Source organism: Sparus aurata, chromosome 7 (genome assembly GCF_900880675.1).
Source record: "Sparus aurata chromosome 7, fSpaAur1.1, whole genome shotgun sequence".
Taxonomy (NCBI): domain Eukaryota; kingdom Metazoa; phylum Chordata; class Actinopteri; order Spariformes; family Sparidae; genus Sparus; species Sparus aurata.
The window spans coordinates 15,613,135-15,635,836 of NC_044193.1; the positions used below are offsets into that span (position 1 = coordinate 15,613,135).

At 42.3% G+C, this 22,702-nt stretch overlaps 1 protein-coding gene across 5 annotated transcripts in view; it reads right to left on the reverse strand.

The window, feature by feature from the left end:
• The window catches only part of LOC115585424 (ERC protein 2-like), a 163,593-nt gene that overhangs the window by 124,527 nt on the left and 16,364 nt on the right, over window positions 1-22,702 (reverse strand). For 4 of the 5 annotated variants that reach the window (XM_030423771.1, XM_030423769.1, XM_030423772.1 and 1 more), the window contains 3 exons: window positions 19,201-19,356; window positions 15,840-16,007; window positions 1,711-1,878 (listed from right to left, as the gene is read on the reverse strand). In XM_030423771.1, coding sequence (XP_030279631.1) covers window positions 1,711-1,878; window positions 15,840-16,007; window positions 19,201-19,356 — 492 coding nt within the window. The remainder of the gene's footprint in view (window positions 1-1,710; window positions 1,879-15,839; window positions 16,008-19,200; window positions 19,357-22,702) is intronic. The other variant, XM_030423775.1, reaches the window with a different exon arrangement.

The following is a 22,702-nucleotide window of genomic DNA, read 5'->3' on the forward strand; positions in this document are numbered from 1 at the left end:
CTTTATATTGCTGACCATTTTTCCAAAATGTGCTGCATCACTGCTCTGATTCATAAAAAATAAACTGTGGCAGGATGAATGAGTAAAATAAGTTTTTAAGCTTGGATCTGACATGAAACAGAAAAGGGGAAAATACACAGGGTTCGCATAGTAAGAGCGAGGACATCTGCAAGGACAGATGAAAACCATCTATGAAGGGGGAAAAAACTAGCCAGTGAGAAACCAACCTTCAGCCAACACAAACCAAATATTTGCCTAGTCATCATCCAACCATATGTCACACTTTCCGTCACTGAAATTTAAAAAATGGCAACTCAAGCATACAGTAAATTCGCCTAAAATAACTACATAATTAAATAAAAATGTCTTAATAAACAACACCAATAGAGAATAAAACTTCCCACCAATGTCTCAAGGATGAACCTTCAAGTTCATAACAAACATGAACGACATGTCAATAAGCAGAAGGACCCCATTTATCTGCTACAAACTAGCTTATTAAGTACATCTGAAGAAGGGACCCAGAGTAGTGCTGGGTGCACACAAAGGTCATCGTTAAACTTCTGACACAGAAACACCTGGAAGTCACACAAATGTAACAAAGCATCTAAACATATTCATTTGCTCATATATATACACACGCAGACTGATGGCACTACATGTGACCTTTGGAGCCTCTTTTCCATTAAACTCAGCAAGGGGGAGGGCAGGAGGGGAGAGGGTGATCTAATTTGAGGACATGAGAAGAAACAAGGAAGTTGAGAGGGAACCTTTATGTGTGTGTAATTGGTCTATGGGGGAATTACCAACATGCACACCACAGGTGGCCACAGGCCCTGCCTAAATAGCTAACCTTATAAAAGTCATTAAGGCTTCGCCGTGAGAGAGTTTGTGCATGTCTGTGAGCAGGTGTGCACATAGATAGATGTGTGCTGCTCTGGGAGCATGAATAAGATGTTGCTGTCACTTATCCGTCTCATCCACTGCATAGTAAAATGTCTGTCTGTGTCTGTGTTCACCATATGTAACAGTGATCAACTACAGTAGGCATACAGTGATTCATTCAGCAAACACACTGTTCACAGCAAGAGGATCATGAGGCCCGAACCAGAGCAGAGAATTAATTGATAAAGATCTTACCATTTACATTATTTGGAGCTATGTTTCTGTCGACCAGATGCCCAGTTTTCACTCTCTTTTTAGTTCCATGTTTGGTCTCCACCATTTCAATTTTGGATCTCAAAAGTTAATTTTGGCTGGGCTTTAAAATTACTGATCTTAATACTGTTTGCCTTCCTTTGATGGCTTCCAGTCTTGCTTGGACAGAAAAGAAATGCTGTTTGCAGGCTGAAACCCGCCGCCTGCTGCAGGTGGAAACGAGCTTACGAGTACAATGAGAGTGGACCAAAACACTACTGTTGCAAGACTTTATGCCAAACTGATTAGCTGAAAGGCAGTAAAACAATACACATAACTAAAGGGAACTGCAGAGTTGGGTAATAACTCTCTGAGGGTTTGTGATCAGTGCAGCCAGCTTTAATAAAATGTTCCGCTTTGTGAACCAGTGAAAGATATGGCCTCTCCAGAAGGTCTTGTCACATTTCACAAGTTAAACTAACTTACAAGGAGTCTGTTTGACATGTCCTTTGGCTACACTGCATGCAAGACTTCAGGCACTGTGTGATGATGTAAATATCTGCACTCACTTACCTTCTTCTGCAGGACATTAACCTTCCTCTCCTTGACATCCAGCATGTCCTTCATGTCTCTGATCTCTCCCGTTAGTGTGCTCTTTTCGTCCGTCAGGTCCTGTAGCTGCTTGGTCTTCTTGGTCAGGAACTGCTCCTTCTCCTCCAGTCGCACCCTCAAAGCATCTACCTGGAAAAGACCAAGACAAAAAGGTAAAGGTAGATAAGCTGATAAGAGGCACAAACAGACAGACCAACTGGGAGTTAGACCAGATGGTCATATGGTCAGACAGAGATCACAGAGCAGGTGATATCACTCAATATTCATAGAGTTCTGTTAGACTGGCAGATGGACTGGCCAGCATTTAGGCTGACCTGAAATCTATAATACACAGACAGTGTGAAGGACAGGCAAAGACACAGACAAACAGAAACACTTGTCAGAATACAAAGAAATACACAAAAACACAACGAAAGCTTGAACCAGGATTTTCTTCCACTTCTCAGTCAGGTGGCCCATATGTTATCATTCAGCACTGGAACTGACATGTCCCAACACATCGACTTGTTGAAATTTGGAAGTAGTAAAACTTCAGCTTTGACCCACTGTCCATTATGTGAACCACTGTGGACTGATGCTGTTTAATTGATGTGTGAGAGAGAAGGGGCCTGGAGCCCGTCCCATCATTTGTTACTGACAGTGCTGTGTGATTGGGCCAGCACTGCCATAGATCAGACTGCTCACACACTTCACACTCACACACTGAAATCCTCCATGCCTGGCTGTGCGCAATGAGATGAGTGATATCTGAGCTCACTCCAGAACTTCTTATTGGACATATATCAGCGTCTGCCGCACCGCCTTCAGTGACACGCACATGCGCGCGCGCACACACACACACACACACACACACACACACACTCAGCTGGCTGTCATGAACGAGCTCCTCTGATCCTCTTCAACACCTGATTACATTTCCAGCACATTTTGCCATGGCGCAAAGAGTGAACCCATTTGAACTTAATTTTAATTTGTCCGTGCATGTTTTTATATGAATTCAAGAAGCACACACACATGCTGTAGACAAAGGGAAGCAGTAAGGAAGGACTTGTTAACAGCCATTTTAACAAGCGTTACTTGGACACAGAGGGGACGGTGTGAAAACACTTAAAGCGCAGGCTCGCAGCGCTCTCCAGCTCGTCCTTCAAACTATTTCACAGGGCACTCAAGGTGATCCATAAAGGGAGAGAGCAGCGGTGGAAAGTACATCTACTCAAGTATTATACCTTAAAGTAGGGCTAGGTGATCAATAAAACTTTATTTTCAATTACAGTTTTGGCTCCCAATGATTATGAGAACAAGGAAGTGTTTTCCAAACATAGACTTTACTTGGGTGGCCCAGGTACATTAAGCATTGCTCAAATTACAACTTTTTTTTTGCCAATAAAAACTAAAGGTGCAAATGTCATTCCAAAATGCAAAGACCAGCTGACCTTTATGATCAAAGTTTTTAAATTTACATTGTGCTGATAATTTCCCAACATTAACTTATGCATTGAATAACATGCAAGGAAACAGTCAAGATGTCATTAGTCGCCATGTGTTTCCCTTGGTCTGCTACTACTTGGGCTCACTGTAGCACAAAAGCAACTGCAAGCTGTTCTGCACAACTGGCACGAATCTACAGCTGTCAGCAGATGTGGAATGCCAAAATTAAGCCGAAGCCTTTTGTCAGACGCTGGGTGACCTGATGCTGAACGGTAAAACGTTATAAATGTTAGAAAAAAACATATAAATGTTGTCAAATCAAAACAGTAACGGCCTCTTGTTGTAAGTGTTCGTTGGAAGCGTCTAGTGATGTGTGTCTGTGATATAAATAACACAAATAACATATAATAACACATCAGACAAACTTAGAACACAACTGAGAGGCACGACCGCAGTTACTGCCTACTTGCTTGTAAGTGTGTGTATGTGCATGTGTAAAACGAGAGTGCCGAGCCGCAGACACACTGAGGGCTCCTCTCTAATGCAGTAGCATTAGAAGCAGGCCAGGACCTCCAGGTGTAAGATGGTGAGGTATTTATCTCATATTGCTCCTCTGGCATACAACCAGAGTCTAATACTGAGCCCTGCTCTGTCCTCCCCACACACACACACACATACACACACACACACACACACACACACACACACACACACACACACACACACACACACACACACACACACACATCAACACACCAGTGACACCACTAATCCCTTGCACATACAGTGTGTTAGCTCATGCACGTCGTCCCGTGCTGATGCCCATGTGCTACAACATGAGTGTGTGCGCATATGCATGTGTGTTTGACATTGTGTGTACGAGACAGAATAATGGGGAAAGAGAGACCCCCTCTTCTCCAACCCCACCTGGCAAGGAGCAATTTAGCAAGAATGTAGCAGAGAGGCCTAACAGGAAATCCCTGCTGTCTCACCTGCGCTGGCCCACTAAGCTGTGATAGTACTGTACAGACACCCTGCTAATACCCTCTTAAAGCACTCACCACTGCAAGGTGCAAAAAACAAGGAGAGAGAGATAGATCGATGAGGAGGAAGGGATGAAAGGATGAAGAGGAGTGAGAGTGAAAGGAGGCGGAAAAAGACGATGGGAATCATTCCTGGGCTTGAGCATATTAACACCGCGGACATGCTGCTCCTCAATTTTCTGAAACTTCTCCTCCATCAGCGGGTCTGTTACAGGAAATACTGTATGACTTTATCAGCTGGCGCACACGCTGAGATGACAGACAGCTAACAAGTCCCGTTGATTAACCTCTCTCTTCTCCTTTAATTTCCTCTCCAATTTTCCTTTCCCCGTGGAGTCGTTCCTCTCCGTGTCGTCTTCCAACAATGCCTCTCTCTCTCACCCCCTCGCTACTACGTCTCTTTCAACACTCTATCCCTCCAGCCATGCTCCAAACTCTCCAGGAGTTTTCCTACTGCCGTTTAAAGGTGCAGGTCCTGTGGCGAGACAAAGTGACGTGCCGGTGTAGGAAATCCCTCAAGTCTTCAAGCGAGATCGTCTTTGAGAAAGAAGGCTCACATTACCTCTCTATGACTCTGTAGGTGTGTGTGTTTCTGCATTGATTTGTGTTTTTCGATGTGTTGAGGTTGTCGCAGTGAACGAATGCCCCCTGCAGTGATTTAGGGTGGCTTAGCAGCTTGGTGTGAGGTAGTAGTGCAATTCTTTGTTTCGGTTTTGGCAATATACTTCATGAAGTTATGAAAAAATTGGTGGTTGTATTACAGTTGCATTACCTACTGCGGTCGTCATGGTTGGGGTTTTGGGTTAGTCATTTCAACAATTTACTCTCATGTGTCTTGCTGTGAATTTACACTTCACGTCTTTGTCCTTTTCCCGCCCTTTCTCTGTGTACACTTGTGTTTCATTTTCTCATTAGCCCTTGTTTATTTAACTCTGTCTTTTCCCCTCTCTTTCTGTCAGTTCCTCTGTTTTCCTCCTCGTGTTGTTTCTTCTATGTTTTGCTCCTTCTATGAGTGTCCTCAGAGTTCCAGGTTTTGGTCACTTTCTGGTTTGTTTTTGCATTCTTAATTTTTTCTTGGATTCTCTTTTATTGCCTTTTTGCTGCCAGCCATTTATTGCCTGCATTTAGATTTTTTTGAATACTGGCTTTTTTTGTCAGTAGCCTGTTTTTGTTTTTTTCAATTTGCCATGCAGTCTGTAGGACGGCTGAAGTACGAAGGCTCTGATTCCTACACATTTTTTGTAGGATATGAAAGACAAGGAAAGAAAATGAAAGGTCATGGAAAGATGTAGAGGTGCTCACTGATGTCCAGTGTGGCCAAGTTCAAATCCAAAGAGGACATTGGAGATTGCATTCAAGCACTCCTCAGATAAGATTAACTGAAAACACATCTATACTGTATCAATCTGTCTTTTTCCCAAAACCTCACTTAAACTTTCCAGCCCTTCACTCAGCACCTTATCATTTTTTAAAAAAAAATGACCTTGATATGTTTTCAAGATTCTGTGGTTGCAAAATTCTTGGGAATTTCTTTAAACAAATACAGTCACAAATTCTCTGATATATGCATGCACACATTATGTTCAACAGTTTTCTACATGCATGTACCTGCATTTAAACATGCAACCACGCACAAAAGTGCATAAACACACACACTTATTCTCCTTGACTTCCTCTCTCATGCTTGCAGCAACTGCCAAAAGTGGATTCTGGACACTGGTTAGCAAAGTAAAACAGAGGCTTAAAGAAAACAGTTTCTCTGTTTGTCCTCACCTCCCTTTTTCCTGCCTCACATTTCATCATAAAAGTTTTTCTGGCAGGCAAATCTGCAAAGGTATCAGGCCCAGTGTCGGCTCTGGGCCGCAATAAACAACATAGGGACTATATGAGCAGACCACAGTCATAACGGCAGAACCAGAGACGACAGGGAAGACCACAGCAAAGGCCAGGGGACGCACTGATACTTGCATACTCGCACACTGACAGTTGCACTCTTCCTCACCCACTTGGGTGCGAGCATAGTCATCGGATGACCAAATAAATATGATCTCCTAGCTCTATCCAACCGTCACACATGCACATCCTTCAAGAGCTTTATTAAGTCTTGTTTCTGCTCAAAGTATAAGTTTTAATGTCACTTCAGCTGACAACAGCATCATAAAAGTTGTTAAACCCCAAGAGTGGGTCTGGTGGAGTGTATGCATCGCCTGAACTCAGGTCTGCTCGGGCTACTGCAGAGCATGACACACAGCTGTGTGAGCGATTCACTTCGTCTGGCTGTATGACGTCCAACCAGCCTGTATAAATACAGCAGAGGACAGCCATTACACCTAATTTATTTACAGGCCTGTTCTGTGAAATAAATCATCAAAATGTATGAAATAATATTCGACTAATTCATGTTTGTCTAACTGTTAATGTGGCCAAGTCTGGATAGTATCACTTCAAGAGGGAAGGCTATTTCATTTCAAGATGATGCTGGACCACCAGACAGTGTCCCATATCAGCTATAATCAGTCAACTATCTATAAACCACAAAACGCTCATATGATGAGTAAGGAAGAGAACAAGTGTGGACTGCTGGGTTCAAACAGCCAGTTGCTGTTCGGGATACTTTCACTTTGACTAATGTCTGTATTATTACAGATTGGTGAAAGGTGAATAAAACCCCAGCTTATGAAATATGTCTGTTTACATTATATACACTGTGCAGCCCCACACCTGAGTGTGGGCACCTTTTATTCACACAGATGTAAGAAGGAGTGGTGCTAAATGATCCGTGGTTTCCTGATGAGGCAATAGAAACTTCCAAGAGATGTCAGGAGGTCACTGCTGAAGGTTGTGAGGTGAGACAGCCTGAAGACCAGAGGGGATTTCATTTCATGTGAGCGCAATCATGCATATTACTGTGTGTGTGTGTGTGTGTGTGTGTGTGTCTGTGTGTGTGTGTGTGTGTGTGTGTGCAAGCGCAGGTGCAAAGTCGAACACAAGAATGAGGAACTTCAAGGATCAACTGTATATAAAGGCTGAGCTTCTCTAAGACCCTGCACTGATTCTGGGTCCCTTCATTTACACACACGCACACACACTGCACATAGAAGTACTCGCCAGACATGACGACACCAGGGCTGATCCGTACGGAAATTAGGGACGCTCCCTGTAGTGCTTCTTAGTCCTGGTGTCATTTGATGATGCGTCATCAAAGACGAGGATAGGGCAGCAGTCAGAGCTGTGATCAGGACGGATCACCTTAGGGCCGGCTCAGGATAATAAGCGGATGTAAACTGCCTCACAGCAGGGGCTGCTAGGTGGAGAGAGGTGCACAGTCTCCATGTACACGCCGACATCTGTGGATCAAACTGTGGCAACACAGCTGTCTGCCCACAGGCTACAGGGAACATGGGAAAGTGCGGTCGTAAAAAAAAAAAAAGAAAAAAAAAGACAAGGACTCATACACGCACAAAGAACTCCCCGGATCCACTGACAAAAGGATCTTTGTCACCACGATGAGTGAATGTTTTCTGCCAAAGCATAAAAGTCAATCATGGCATGCTTTTGGTTTTGTACCAGTGGATGGATATATGACAGAAATGTTAGGGACTCACCCCGAGTACCGTCACACTACCCCTGACTACGCACAGCTGCCTCAATCCCTCTTTTGCCCTCCATCCATCATCATTACCTCCCCACCCAGCAGAGATGGACACACACACACAAGATACACAAACACAACACACATATGTGCATATAAAGGAAGGGACGCTGCAGGCGTTCCCCCTCATTAACACTTGCTCCTTTTTTGATTATTTTTCCTGATCATTTCCAGCGCCGCACGCCAGTTGCTACATCCTCTTTCCAGGGAATCCATTTCCTGTCAAACCACACTGCACAGTAACTCTGGCAAACACGTGCAGAACAATCGCAGGTCTGCCGTGTACAGTTGGTGCCTGAAATCCGATTGATTTCAGCTTGATATAAACCAGTAAAACAGTTCCCTTTCTGTCATTCTTCTGCTCTGATCACGTGGTACAGAAAATACTGAACAACAACTTAACGAAGAAAAGCTGACATGTTCATTTGAATCGATTCAAATGCAGCCCAGAGCCTAATGCTGAGTTTGTGAAGTCATGCGATAAGTGAACCAACTCTGTGAGATGACAACAGGAACCAGCAAGCTCTCGTATCCATATCCACTCCAGCATGTGAGCCTTTCAGCAGATGAATGGTCAGTCTTACCAAAACACCACAGAAATGACAACGGTGCAACATTATTATATGGCAGTTGCATGTTTAAAAGGCAGGAAACAGCTTCAAGCGTATCCATGATTTTTTCTTCTTCAGTGTCAAAGCAAAAAGCTTCCACACATTACTTCTCAAATGTTGTCATGATCTGTTCAGCTTGGCTCACTGCCTTCCTCTGTTTTGCACTGACAGAGAATTGCACTGACAACAATTGTCTCAGAGCAACAGGGAACGTGAAAGATGATGACAGTTAAAGGAATATAAGGCACAGCCTGTTGCACACTGTGAAATTAATGTGGCATCATTATCATTACACCGAATATTTACTGTAAGTTGTTCCCATATTATGAATAACGTTATATCTGACATTACCAGGGCTGCTGATTAAAGTTACGAATATTTAGGACCTCACCCCTGTTTTTAATATTAAAAAGATAGTATATAGAGCTCTTTAAATCTTTCCTCGCTGCCACATTTGCTATTATTTAGTCACATCACATGCAATTATATGAAAACTATGGTGCAACAAAAAATGTTGGCACTATCATCCTGCAGCATGCAATGTGCACATATTTGCTGTCGATAATGTAGACAACATTGCAGATGTAGACACGTTTTTTTCTACAGAAATGTCTTTCTCTAGTTATCACAGGGAAGATTTAAAGCACAAATGCACCCCTCTGTGTACTGTGGCTGCTTAGAAGAAGACGGAGAAGGAAACCAATGATTGTACCAACATCTATACTCAACAAAAACAGACAGCAATTTTATTTTCTGAGACTCTCAAACACTCTTCAACACTTCATTTCAGATGAAACGTGCTGGATTGGGGTAAAGATCAAAGTATGTTTGAGTGTATCTTTGCAACTATACATATATATATATATAAAATTGCTGCCTGTTTTTGTTGAGTATAGATGTTGGTACAATCATTGGTTTCCTTCTCCATCTTCTTCTAAGCAGCCACAGTACAGCATGAGCAACCTGCTGGTTATCCAGCCACTGACAGCAGGCCAAGAAAAGCCCTCATTATTCTGTTTGTGTGTTTTTGTTTAGTTTCTAAAGGCGCAAAAGTGAAAAAAAAATTGAGCACACACACACACCTTCACTTAGGATAAATCATCCCACAAATGAATTTTACCCCAGATGTTCTTGAACTTAATGCCTCATATGAACTGCAGTATGTGGATTTGCAAGACAAAACTAATGTGCATATGCATAAGTAGACGTCTGAATGCACTCTTGTGTTTGTCGGCTCTTTCGTTCACGCACTTATTTATCCCGTTCTCTGTGTAAACCATTAAATATCTCATCCCCATTGTGACCCCTATAACTCCATTTTATGGCTTTTCCACATGGCCTCTGAAGAACTCGCGGGGGCTTTATTTTGGATCGTGCCATGTTTGTTCTGGGGGGCCTTGCCGCTGTGCTACTCACACTGCATCCCAAACCACACCACCCCGTGAACCCAGGAGGAGGCTGTTGGGCCTGAGAGCGGTGGTCAGTCAAGTTTACATGAGGTCACATCAGAACGGGTCTGCAATGATCCAAACTCATCACATCAAAGTTGATAATTAGTGGCCGGCCTGACACAGGAAATGTTTTCCAAGAGCTCAGCCGCCTCAATGTTGTCCTTAGCGCATTCATCAAGTCCTCGCCGATGTTAAATAAGTCCAACACTCTTCCTTGCAGTGGTTCTAACAGATGGGTGATGAGGATGGACAGAGGAGAAGGTGAATTAGGCGAGAAAATGTGTGGGAGAGAAGACAGATGGAGGCAGACAGTGTGAGGGACGAGAAAATATGGACGGAGGGAGCAAAAGGGAATGAGGCAGAAAGAAAGACAGAGAGCGAGAGCACAGCAGGGGGAGAGGACAGGGCGGCGTGTAACCAGGTTGAGACCACATCTTTTCTCCGCCTCACTACATATATTACCCATCAGTCAGCAAAGAGAACAAGGAAAGATCAACAAAAATAGTCCAGCAGGGACCACAGCCCACCGTCCCCTTGCATCACTTACTGACAAAAGCTCACAGCCTCCTATATCCATCAAGCAACTATTCTCTCAATTCTTACTTCCTCTTTGCTCTATCTTTAATCATTCACTCTCCTGCTCCAAATTCTTCCTCTTTTTTTTTTTTAAATCTTGTTTTCACTCTTCATTACTGTCGCTACGGTTGATGTCTGCAAGTCATTTCTGAGTAATATCTATCTTTTCCAAGTCATTACACTTCAACCTTAAAATCAAAACTCAGCAGAGGTCTCCTGGCAGTCAAACTGCAAATGCCAGTGATGAAAGAGAACGCAAGACATTTGAGGTCCAATCTGAGTGAGTCAAACTGAAACACCACAGACTGCTGCCTGTAAACATGGACATGTTGCTACATCGCTAAACGTGCCGCTACACGGGTAAACTTCTGTTGACATTTAGTGGGAAATAAGCTATCAAATGTTATATTACAGTGTTATTTATGTGGTACTTTGTGGTACACCTTGAACCTACTTCAGGTCTGGATTTCCCCTGTGTGGGTAGCTGGCCACCTGCGAAGTGTGTGAGTGATGAGTGTGTAAATCAAAGCTTATCGACCTTCACAAAATGAAAACCTCGGCTAATATCTGCCAAAGACATTAAACACAAAATGATTTGTTGCATTAAAATATTGATGGTGATAACTCAGATAATGAGATTATCAAGGATTTAGTCACGACTCAAGAAGACAGCGGAGACAGTAATAACAAGTCAGAGAGAGAATGCGAAGACATTATTTGTGCTAAGAATAAACTCTCTGTAATACCTTTTTTAACCAATGAAGCACAGACAGGATCTATATTTTTTGGTGAAAGAAGAGAGCAGGATAAGACACAGACAGTTGGAGGGTTGCTAACATTATCACAAAACAAGGCTAAAACAACCATCCTACCAGCAGCCGATCCAGTCCACACTTACAAATCATTTCTGGGGAAGAATTTGCCCCTAAAAACTCCACAGTCAACAGCCTTCTCATGCGATTCCATATATGTGTGCGTCAGTTGGGATGTCCAGGCAAAAATGTCGAGGATCTGTATTTATTATGTGATTACAATTATCCAATGACAATGGTGTTATAATAATCACACGTTTTCTAAAGGTTTTTTCACATGGCATTTTGATTTTGTATAAATGTTACATGTTAACTTTTATTTAGTTGTTGTAATGTTTAATAGGATGCTGTGCCATCAAATTTTTCTCTTTTCTCTTTTTGAAATGGACTAAAGGAGACTTTCTATGGGAGAGTGACCACATCGAGCCCCTCCGAGGGTTTTTTTGCACTTCTCCATCACATATTTTGTTGCTCGTTTGTTTATTTTGTATCTATTGTGTTTGTGTAAACCAATAATGGAAAAAAAAAACAGAAACAAAGAATATGATTAAAGGTTCCAATAACAGTGCAATTTTTTTTGGACAATGTTTAGTTGAGTGTCTTATTTCTAATAGACGAATAGTCTTATGTGATGAGATCAATAGTCCAAGTTAAAAGTTCATGGCAGCCATTATGGTTTTGTCATTGTTGCATTGCATTTTTTACTATGCAACCATCGTCTTGAATCAATGAAATCTCAAGGAATCTGAATCTGAAAGAATGTCACTCTGTCCTGGAATCTCAAATCAGAACCAAAGGACAAACAAACTGTTTTCCTGATATACAGTCAAGAAATCCAAGTCTATGTACACCTTAGCTTGTCATCACATGCAGCAAGTGTGACTAGGAGCAGCTGAATTAAATAAACAGGCCCACACTCCTCTTTCAAAATTATGTTCTCAAAGAAAACTAAACAAAGTCAAATCACATGCAAGCCCACTTCGTCACCAGTGTTTGGCTTGTTTCTTTGTCGCTGGCTGGTTAAATATGCAGGAAGGTCTCTGATAGGTTACCTGAGCTGCTGGAGTATCGTTACAGCCCTGCATTGTCCGGATAGGGGCAGGAGAGACACATACACATACTGTGTTAAAGGGTTAAGTTTCCACAGACGTGGGCAGCGGACTCACAATGCTCGTGCACACACAAGCACACACTCATTATTTTCCACATTTTCCAGTTATCTTGAGACGTATTCAATCATGCCCATTTAGAAGCCGTCCTTAACTCTGACTGACAAATAAATACACTTCCATTTTCTCATTGCCTCACTCACAGTGCCCCCTCTGTTTGCTGACTGCTCCCTTCTCAGTCCCATCCTGATGTGAATTGCTTTAAGAGACAAGTGTTGGTGAGATGAAGCTGCTCCTCAGGTCTGGGACACAGCAGTCTGTCTCTGGGGGAGTGGACTACTGTACCAATCACTGTCATTCATGATGAAACCCAGCAGGCACACACACACACGAACATGTATATGGGGAGGGATATGATGGGCTAGTAGCAGGAAATCTTGGGCTCTTGAGGAATTTTAAATGAGACTTCGAATCAGACCGCTGAAGGGATATGAAGTAATAATTAAAGGTGGATAGAAGGAATGAGGTGAAAAGGGAGATCCTGTGAGAACGGCTGCGCTTTCTAGTCAAATGACTGACAGACAGTAAAGGAATGCAGGACCATGGCTTCAAGCGCACTCAATATCTGTACTCATCCTCTGGTTTGCCCACTTAGTCTGGGAAACCCTAGCCTCTCCTAAGCAGGGGAAAATGCCACTTCAATAGCAGGAAAAAAAACTACTCGAGACCGGAGATGAGAGTCGAGCAATCAGTACTGACAGCATATGTGTTTGTGTGTATGTATGTGTGTGTGTGTGTGTGTGTGTGTGTGTGTGTGTGTGTGTGTGTGTGCATGCACTGCAATAGCCTATGAGAAGTTTTAAAGAAGACTACTGAGGACCGCTATTTGCCCAGTGTCAGGAGTGTTATAGTCAATCATGTATAATTCCCTTGTCACGCACCCACATTAATCCATAAACATGCATATATCTGACAACAGATATACACCCAACCTGCCCACTCAAGGGCATCGCTTTCATTTCAGCTTTGGCTGAGTCATTTACTGGCTTGAGCAAATACAAGTATAGTCTGCAACAACAAAAATTATATGTTTTAATGGTATGATATTTATGTGTTAGACAAAAAAAACTTAATACATAAACCGTTAGCATTCAGACCAGAACAGTGTATTCAGAGAGGGTTACAGCTCTAAATTCATAATTTCGATTCATACATCTGCTGCTCTTTCTTTAGTACAGTTCCTTATTAATACTCTTATCAGTTATTTTGAAGCATGGAGTAACTAAGCTTTCTTAAAAACATATTTAAAAAGGAGGAGAATTTCAGAGCAGGAATAGAAGAGGATGTTTTACATAGATCTATCATCTTTGTAGACCAGCAACATGTTTACAACAGTTTTATCCCAATAAACTTAAAGGGTTAACAATTTATAGCAAGTTATATGTATTAATCACCTCTTTTGACTGTCAATATGTGAGCAGATTGTTAAGAAAAAAAGGGCCACAACCTGTCTCCGTCGTTTGCCTACTCAAGCCTGTGGATGTTTTGTCAGTCAAGTCATTTAATGCTGTTGGAATGTGGATTTCTTTGTGAAGGACTTTGATCGGATTTTCCGCAGATGTCTTGATTACCCTGTCTCAGTGCCTCTCGCCATGCAGCTAACAGAGTCCAACAGTAGCTAACTTTACTTAAGAAATGGAGTCAGCTATCATTAATTAAAGAGCGTCTTCCAGCACAAACACAGAAGCTCTTTCATAGCATCTCACTTGAAACTAAACTAAAATGTCAATACAGCTGTTAACTTTGCTACGCTATGTGTGGTTGTGTGTGTTCTTTAGGTACCATGCGCAACTTTTGAAAATGGAAATACAAAAATAAGCATTTTGATGTGTAAAGAACTAAACTGAACCGGACTGCTTGGTGAAAACAAGGCTTCACTGACAATGGGAAGAAATTCAACATCTTGTTACATATAATAGGCTTTGTGACCTTTAACTGACCCGGGCTTCCATCCCCACACACAAACATAGACTTCCACATAATGCACTGTATTCCTTTTGCTCAGTGAGATTTAGAAGTTTAGCACCTTAAAACATGTGGGCTGTATGATTGCCTGATTAATGTTGGCAAGCTTTAGCCATCTATGTTACAGTGCATCAAGGTTAATCATGGTTAATAGTTTACCTCAGCTGCACATCGTTAAAAAAAACAATAGCTAGCCACCAGTGGTCATTATTTTCAGCAAATCAGATGACTAACATTTCCCCTGACACTGGTCTGCTGCAGCCACCAGATAAAATCATAAAATGTGAATGACAAAGAGGTGAAATTTGTAAGTTGAATCAAAAATTCCTGGCGTTGACGTGTCTCCTGGTCTTGCCTTAGAGTTACACCTATGACAACAGGACACACATGCACACACACCCATTTCTCTAAGACACACAAACAAAAACATCTACACACACAAAACCACCCACTGAAAACCAATTCCTTTAAGTATGATGTATTCAGCTAACTGCGAGGGCCAAAATTCCTTGCACATGTATGGACAATTTGGCCTAATTTTGTCCTAAATTGCTTCCTGTAATGATGAGTGGACATAGTTAGTGGGCCGCTCTCAGCTGCCTAACACAAAGGGATCTAAAGTATCAGTTCCAAGTCCAGAAAAATGCTAAATTCTCTCCGATCTCCACCCACCTCGCACAAATACACACCTCCGTCTCTCCACATACAACCCGCCCCCGTCACTGACAGCAGTGATAAAATCATTAGAACTGCAGTGCTGAGAAAAACTTTAGAGATGAAGAAGAAAAAGCTGCCAGCTTTCTCCAGCCTTCTGACTGACTGACCCTCCTACACGTTCAAGCCCACTGGTGGACTAAAGGAGCCACACGCATCAACATTTTTTCCACCCACCTCAGCATCCAAGAGGGAAAAAGAAAGAGAAAGAAAGCAAGAAAGAAGAAAGCAGGATTGTGTACACTTGAGTATTTTATCTGAGGTCCCAGCAGATGTGTTTGTGTCATCTCTCAAGTGTCCTTGCATGCAAACAAAGGCTATTTTTCCAAGATCACTGCATGATGTCACTGTAAATGTGCCAGTTTTAGCCAAACAGCTATGGTCTCTGTTGTGCCTAGTCTACAAAACTCCAAAGCAAAGGACTGAAAGCCAAATAAAAGAAGTATAACAGGATACGTACACACCAAAATGGAAAACAGTGAAAGCTAAGAACAGCCTTCACATATTTTAGCCCATCCTAATGTTATCGTTAAAGTAATCAGCAGACATCGTCATTAATCTGTGGCTGTGTGTATCCAAGGAGCTCAGTGCATCATGGTGAATGTTTGCATCTGTGTAGGTGGATATGTCCATCTGTAAGTCTGGTGTGCATGACTGTTATGTACTGACCTCTGTCTGCAGCGTATTGGCACGCTGCTCTTTGGCGCTGAGCGACTCCTTTAGCACCTCTATGTGTTGCTTGCAGTCCGAGTTCTGATTGGTCAACGTTTCCAGTTTGGTCTGCAGGGCCTGCATGTCTGCCTCCTTCCTGTTCAGCTCCTGCTTCTGCTGCTCTATCTGACAATCACAGAAACACAAGCAGACATTTGTTATGAAAACCTTTTATTCATCATTGAGTGAACTGATATACTCTCAGATAACTTTGAGTTAAGGTCTCAAAGTGAGAAGAAAGTGCTTTTTTCGTTCAAGCAAACATAGATGCACGCACACAAACCAAGCATGCTTCCTGCAAATGTGTTGCTGTGTTACAATACTGGATCTGAACAAGTGTTGTGAAAGCACACAATCCTTGAATGAAGCAATAGACCTAAACATGCTGCTTAATACAGAAATGGGCAATATGAACAAATTTAATCACATCACAAAACTGAAAATTTGTCATGCTACCAAGTCAAACGATATAATAAAATATACCTGAAAAATGTTTTAACAAAAACTGAAAAAAATCTCATTTTGAAACACATTTCAATAAATGTGCAATATGTAAGAATTTACCAAATCTTAACTCATACAGGGCATCATATTATTAGAGAAACCGCTAAATGCTGCTAACTGAAGCTAAATAGCTCAGTTAGCTGTGCAGCTATTGGTTCAGACTGGGAGCTCGGGGACCAATAGAGTGTTGGTGTTTACACACGCTAGCACAGCAGCTTTGGAGCAGGATGGGCCACGGCTCGCTGGTTAGCATGCTAACTGTGGTAGATATCTCTGCAGTACGACACAATGAAAAACATCAATAATTTTTCATTCTATATAATTATAATCTAGATAATTTTATTACATTTTGTGTATATTCTTAACAAAAATTCTTACATTTTGCACCTTTAAAACAGACTTTTTTTATCTATCATTTAGACATGAGCTTGTAAGCTTTAATATCTAATTATGTCAATTGTATCATGACCCATTTATTTGGCGAGACGCTACAATACAATACTGAATTATCACCCAGCCCTACATTATTGGTCCTCACCCAGGGGACTCCCAGGCCTACTGTCTGCTTTATGGACACACTAAGCCAAACAGCCAGAGGCTGACAAACACATGCAGGCAGACAGAGTTATGGGGAGCAATATTACACTTGCATAGCTGACAGATTACAGAATGTTTCAAGGAAGGCCATCAGAACAGGATAGAGAGCCACAAAGGAAATCAAATGCACTAACAGAGGGAGGTCTCCGTGCTGAGGCGAGCTTTGTGCAGAAGATTGTCATCTGTCTACTGGTGCCAAAAATGCACAAAGCTGATTCTGAGAAGAGATTTCTCTAATTGTGTGAGCAGTATTCAACTCATAACAGGGGACTGAACCAGAGCATGGCCAATCAGCTCTCACTCAAAGAAGGAAAAAAGCCCAAGAGAACAGGGATGGAGGGAGCTGAGTAATAGCAGACAAGGGGGGGACAAAAGGTGAGGCTAGAGACTGTAACCCCTTTACAACTGGACAAAAAAAAAAACTAGTTTTCATTATAATATGTGTTGGAGTTCTAGACTATGGTGCACAAATATTTTCCATCCGTCTTTGTTCAAGAGGAGCTCCAACATCGTTCAGTTGGGTTAGGGTCAGTTGTGACTTTGAATGTGCCACAAAAAAAATCATTAAAAATAAATATAACACAAAGGTAGAACTCAAATTTAAAAACTTGCATTTATGTGCAATTTTTGGTGAAAAATATTAAATGTGAGATGTGATTGGAAAGGTGAGACTGGTGAGAGGATATAAGACAGGTAGAATAAACAAGTCAGAAAATGGGTAGGGAGTGAACTAAAAATATGACAAAGTGATAGAGAATTAGATCATATCAGGAATTCAAAGAATAACGAGTGAAATAACGGAAGATGAGAGAGACTGATGAGAGTGGTACTTCTGCTTGTTCTGTAATCCAGGGCTGTTGGGTGGGGAGTTGGAAGTTGGGAGCTGTTCTGATGGAAGACACAATCGGGGACAAAGCCTGCTCCTACAGAGACACAAAGACAAGTGAGACAGCAAGCCACTAAACTACGGCATACAGCCAGCTGGGAAGCGTCAGACAGTGTCCCAGCTGGTTGTGTGCTCCTCCACACTCCTCCTCACTTGTCCACACTCCTCAACCACACAGCTGAAGGCTCAGAGTGTTAAACTTTGTGAAGCTCTGCCACAAATGATTTGCTGGATAAATAAATTCACCCGCGCTAATGCCCAATTATCGTACTTGAATACATTTTTATGTTCTCTGAAGCCAATTTCGAGTAAACCCAAAGCCCACAAAGGAAACCAGAGAGGGCAGGGATGCTGTCCTCACTGGTTTCTGTTATCGCAGTCTCACCTCAACACCGCTCGCCACCACTGCTGACAGACCAGTACCCCAAACACTTCAAGGATATAGAATGAATCTGCGCATATCCGTGTGCGTGGTGTAGGAACGCAGGAAGATGAGACATGGGAGAGCGAGGCCAAGGCCTTCGCTGTGATGTATATCGTCCCAGGTCATTTGGGTGAGGAGAGAGCTCTTTCCTCTGTCGTTGTAAGCTCACATTCATCTGTCAGGGCCCCATTCATAAAAACATCTCTTTTATGATTGCATCAGGAACTTCCCAGATGCAATTACAACTGGACCCTACAAAGAGCACCATTAATGAAGCAAAGAGAAACATTTTCACATGGAGAGCTACTTCAAGGACACTCAGCTCAGAGACTCTGTGAAACCTGAGACGGCTTTTCTTTTTTTTTAACATGGCTCCTGTACGTTACGTCCACGTGCATGTCCGTCCATGCACTGCTGGCGTTCTGATGAATAAAACGAGAATACAACATGGGACATTGAAGGCTTAGTCAGGCCTTTCCAAAGCGCTTCCTGCCATCTCAAGGTGGGACAGTAAACAGACACGATGCACCGTAAGCTGATAGGCCTGAGCTTGCTCTCTCAGACCAGTCACTGATAGGAGAGTTGCACAATGCTTCTTCAAAGTAACGCACACAAGCTTTCAACAGAAAATGAGAGGAAAAAACAAACTATAACTTCTCTCTAAATATGAAAAAATAAACTCTCTAAATCTGAAAAAACAAATACAACTTTAAGCATAGAGGTTCTTGGAATCCATGCAACACCGGAGGCTAAGAACCACGATAGAGCAGCCAAAAGACAACTACATACTGTAACATGCAGCATGCACACAACAGGTTCTCGAGCGGTTATTACTGATGCATCTACAAACATGCATCCACGTTCATGCAGTGTGAGGTTGCCTTGGGTGGCGTGCACAGTCATTATACCTTAGTCTTCATGAATTTAGAATGGCTCTTGTAGACCTCCACCTGCTTGAGCTCATCATGCCTGTCGTCAGGGTGCAGAAGGCCGCTGGTCTTTAACATCTGGACCTCATCCTCTAAGTCTCTGATGTTCCTCTCCAGGGAGGAGATCTTGGTGTCCTGCACCGGCAACAGTGGGCAGGCAAAGAGTCAGCAGAGAACTGACTTTGGAGATTAGGCTCTGGATTTTGGTAAGGGCTATTCTGTCTCACTGTCTGTTAAGACAGTGATATATTGTTCTATCCGTTTATCTCTCTGGAATGTTAAACTCATTCAAAAAGAGATTCAAAACCAATAAAACCACATGGATAGAACCTGGAAATATCAATAATCATGCAAGTACATCATCTTCATCAGCTAACCGGAAGTGCTTCAAGTGCTACAATTAGACACAATAAAAGATACAGAAAAGTTAATCTGTTTTTAGTATTCATGCTAATCGGGCATCGGGCAAATTACACTCTGATGAGCTTTACCTTTCTGACTGAAGATGTGCAGTTTCTGCTGTCCTTTAGCACCATTAGAAAAATGTGCTAATACAGGGAGGGTTAAAATCTGAATTCAGCCCAAATCCTCAGACAGTCTCTCCTCAAAGATATTCACTGTGCCGCACTTGTTTGTTCACATGAAAAGTACAAGACATAGCTTTTACTTAATGACAAAAGAGAGCTTAAGGGATAAGTTCAAACTCTAGCTCCTCTCTCATCTCTGCACAGCTGGTCAATAACTGCATGAAGTGAGTGAATGTCAGATGGTTGGTTTTAAAAGGTTACAGAAATCACCAGACACATCCTCCCCAATTTGGACATCAGAAAGGTTTCCAAAGTGGACCATCTGAACAAGCAGTTCTGATGAAGCATACCAGCAGCCTGAAAAGTATTTTGCTAAAATACCAAAATACTTCAACAGTTGCGGGCAGCCAAGATGTTTTCCTTTGTCTGTATCTATGAGGGAGTAGAAGGGACTGTCATGGACAGGTCCTGAGGTTGTTTAGCTGCATGGGTTAAGACATACGTTAAATGCTAAACCTTGGAAGACACGGGGAAGATAATTGAATAAATGGAAACAGATTGCATGAAGCCATCAGCACAAACCACAGGCAACATATAAGCATCTGACCTCTATTACATCCTGTGACATCAGCCCTGCCTAGCTCACTACAGAGTATACCATCCTAAACACACAAACAGGCGTGGTCCAAGCAAACAGGAGGGTACGTATAACAAACCGACACACACAGACTACATTATTCAGTCATTTCCTCTGCTTCATATTGATCTCTGTAGCATAACTTATACTTGATCTCTAATATACAGTTGCTATCTGTTTCTGCTCCAGAGCACAGCGAGCAAGAAAAAACATCACCCAGAGGAAGAGAAACAAGGCAAACCCAAAGAAAACACAGAGGGGAATATCAAAAACAACACTGAGTCGAATGGGAATACATGAGGAAAAGCAGGGCCTCATAACCTCTGAAATATGAATGTGATGGTGCTGCAATCCAACTCAGGACGAATTCATTATCTGGACAGAGAGAAACAAAAATTCTGTATATATGTAGCCCGTGCTGAGTTGACAGAAGGATCGAGAGGTGAGCACTCATTACTGTACCTGCCAGATAACGTCAGGATCAAAACAGAAAGGAGGGTTGGTGTTCTGTAATCACAAAACGTAAATAAAAGCCGCTTAGAAAAAAGCAAAAGACAAACAGTGATTGACATAACACACTCATCCACAGTTGTCATCAATAACAGCATTAACAGAGGATTTTTTCTCATCCTAAGCAACAACATCACGAGAGGAAGACCGCTCCATTTCATATGTCAAGTGCTTCTGGCAACGTCTGTCTTGCTGTTTCTAATTAATGCAGTCAGATTTAACTGGGCCTCTGTCATGCATTTACAACTCTGTGGGCATCCCGGCCCAGAACATGTGCAGTTTGTTAATAGGCAGACAAATCACAAAGTATGTGTGAAAAATAACTGTGGTTTTGCTGTAAAGGAACCACTTTTGGAACAAGCGTTTGCTCAATGAAATGCTGAATGTGTCTGTGAGGGTGTGTGTGTGCGTATGTGTGTGTGGGTGGGTGTGCAAGGAGACACATGTGGAGTCAACTGCATTTTTCACAGCTCAAGCTACTTCAAAGGCCTGAGATGAGAGTGAAAGCTTCCATATGTGACATTTGAAACAAATTGAATAAGTGCTCTGCTCTGCATGGGCCAATAATTGCCTTTTCTTGGGCATGGTCGCCATACCAACATGAGGCAACATCAAGACAATGTTTCAAAGATTGTTGGTGGCTGTAAGTTTGCGTCTGCATGTGCAAGCAAGTCAGAGCCAAATCTACCACTGCTCATATTACAGCGGAGCTCATCAATAATTTATGTTTTGTAGGTATGAAGTTGACCTCAAACTAAACTGGACTACATGCTGCAGCTTCACATGAAATTTGTGAACACATTCTCCACAGCTTGTGCTGTAAACAGCAAAAACACTTAACTTTATGAAGCTGATAACTGAGACTGTAACAGCCATACACACACTCCCCCATGTAACACATTTCCTCGTTGATCCACTGTACGTCCTACCTTCATTTCAATGACAGTCTGCAGGGCCCTAGTCTTGGCCGGATCAGCCTGGAGCTGGTTCCGGCGATGAAGCTCCTGTGGAGGCACGCGGTAAAAATAAGCCTGGCGGCTCATCATCTTTAGCACTTTCCAACACCCACTGCTTCAGATAAGATGCACTGATGCGTCTCTGACCAGTCCCAGTCTCGAGGTCTTTTCTTCTAGATGTTATCTTCTACTGTGCATCCTTAAAAAATCTTGTTTTGCGAAAAAGAAAAAAACTTTCCTCTTATCTTTCAGCTAGTCCCTGTTGGATGCTCTCCATAGGACTTCCTCATGTCTCTAACAGCAGATGCCGGTGTCTGTTTTCCCCGTTCTCTACTTGTTAGCAGGAAGGACGCACACTCAGCTATAGGTGTCATATGAGTCCGTCTCCATCACTCTCTAAGTCTCTATCTTTCTGCTTTCAGTTGTTGTCTCTGTCTCTCTCGCAGATGTCTCTGGCACACTGAAGCTCTTGCTTAGCAACACGTTCTGCCAGCACATGCGCTACACTTCTTCTATCAATAATTAATGGTAGCTCTGACCTACAGCTATGCCCACACAGAAGCAAACACACGTTCAAGCTAATGGACACACATACACAGAAACACGCATATGGATGCACAGCAAGTTAAACAGGCTTTTTGAACATAACAAAAAAAAATCTGAATTTTGGAAGAAACAATATTTTTAACATGTAATAGAAATTTCCATTTACAAAAGCCTAAAAAATTACAATAGAGCTAAATCAACACATCTCTGAAAGAGTGTCAAAAAGAATAAAGGCTTCGCTCAAAAAATTGAGTCACTGCAACATCTATCCAACACAAAACAACCATCATTGTTGCAGCCTAGCT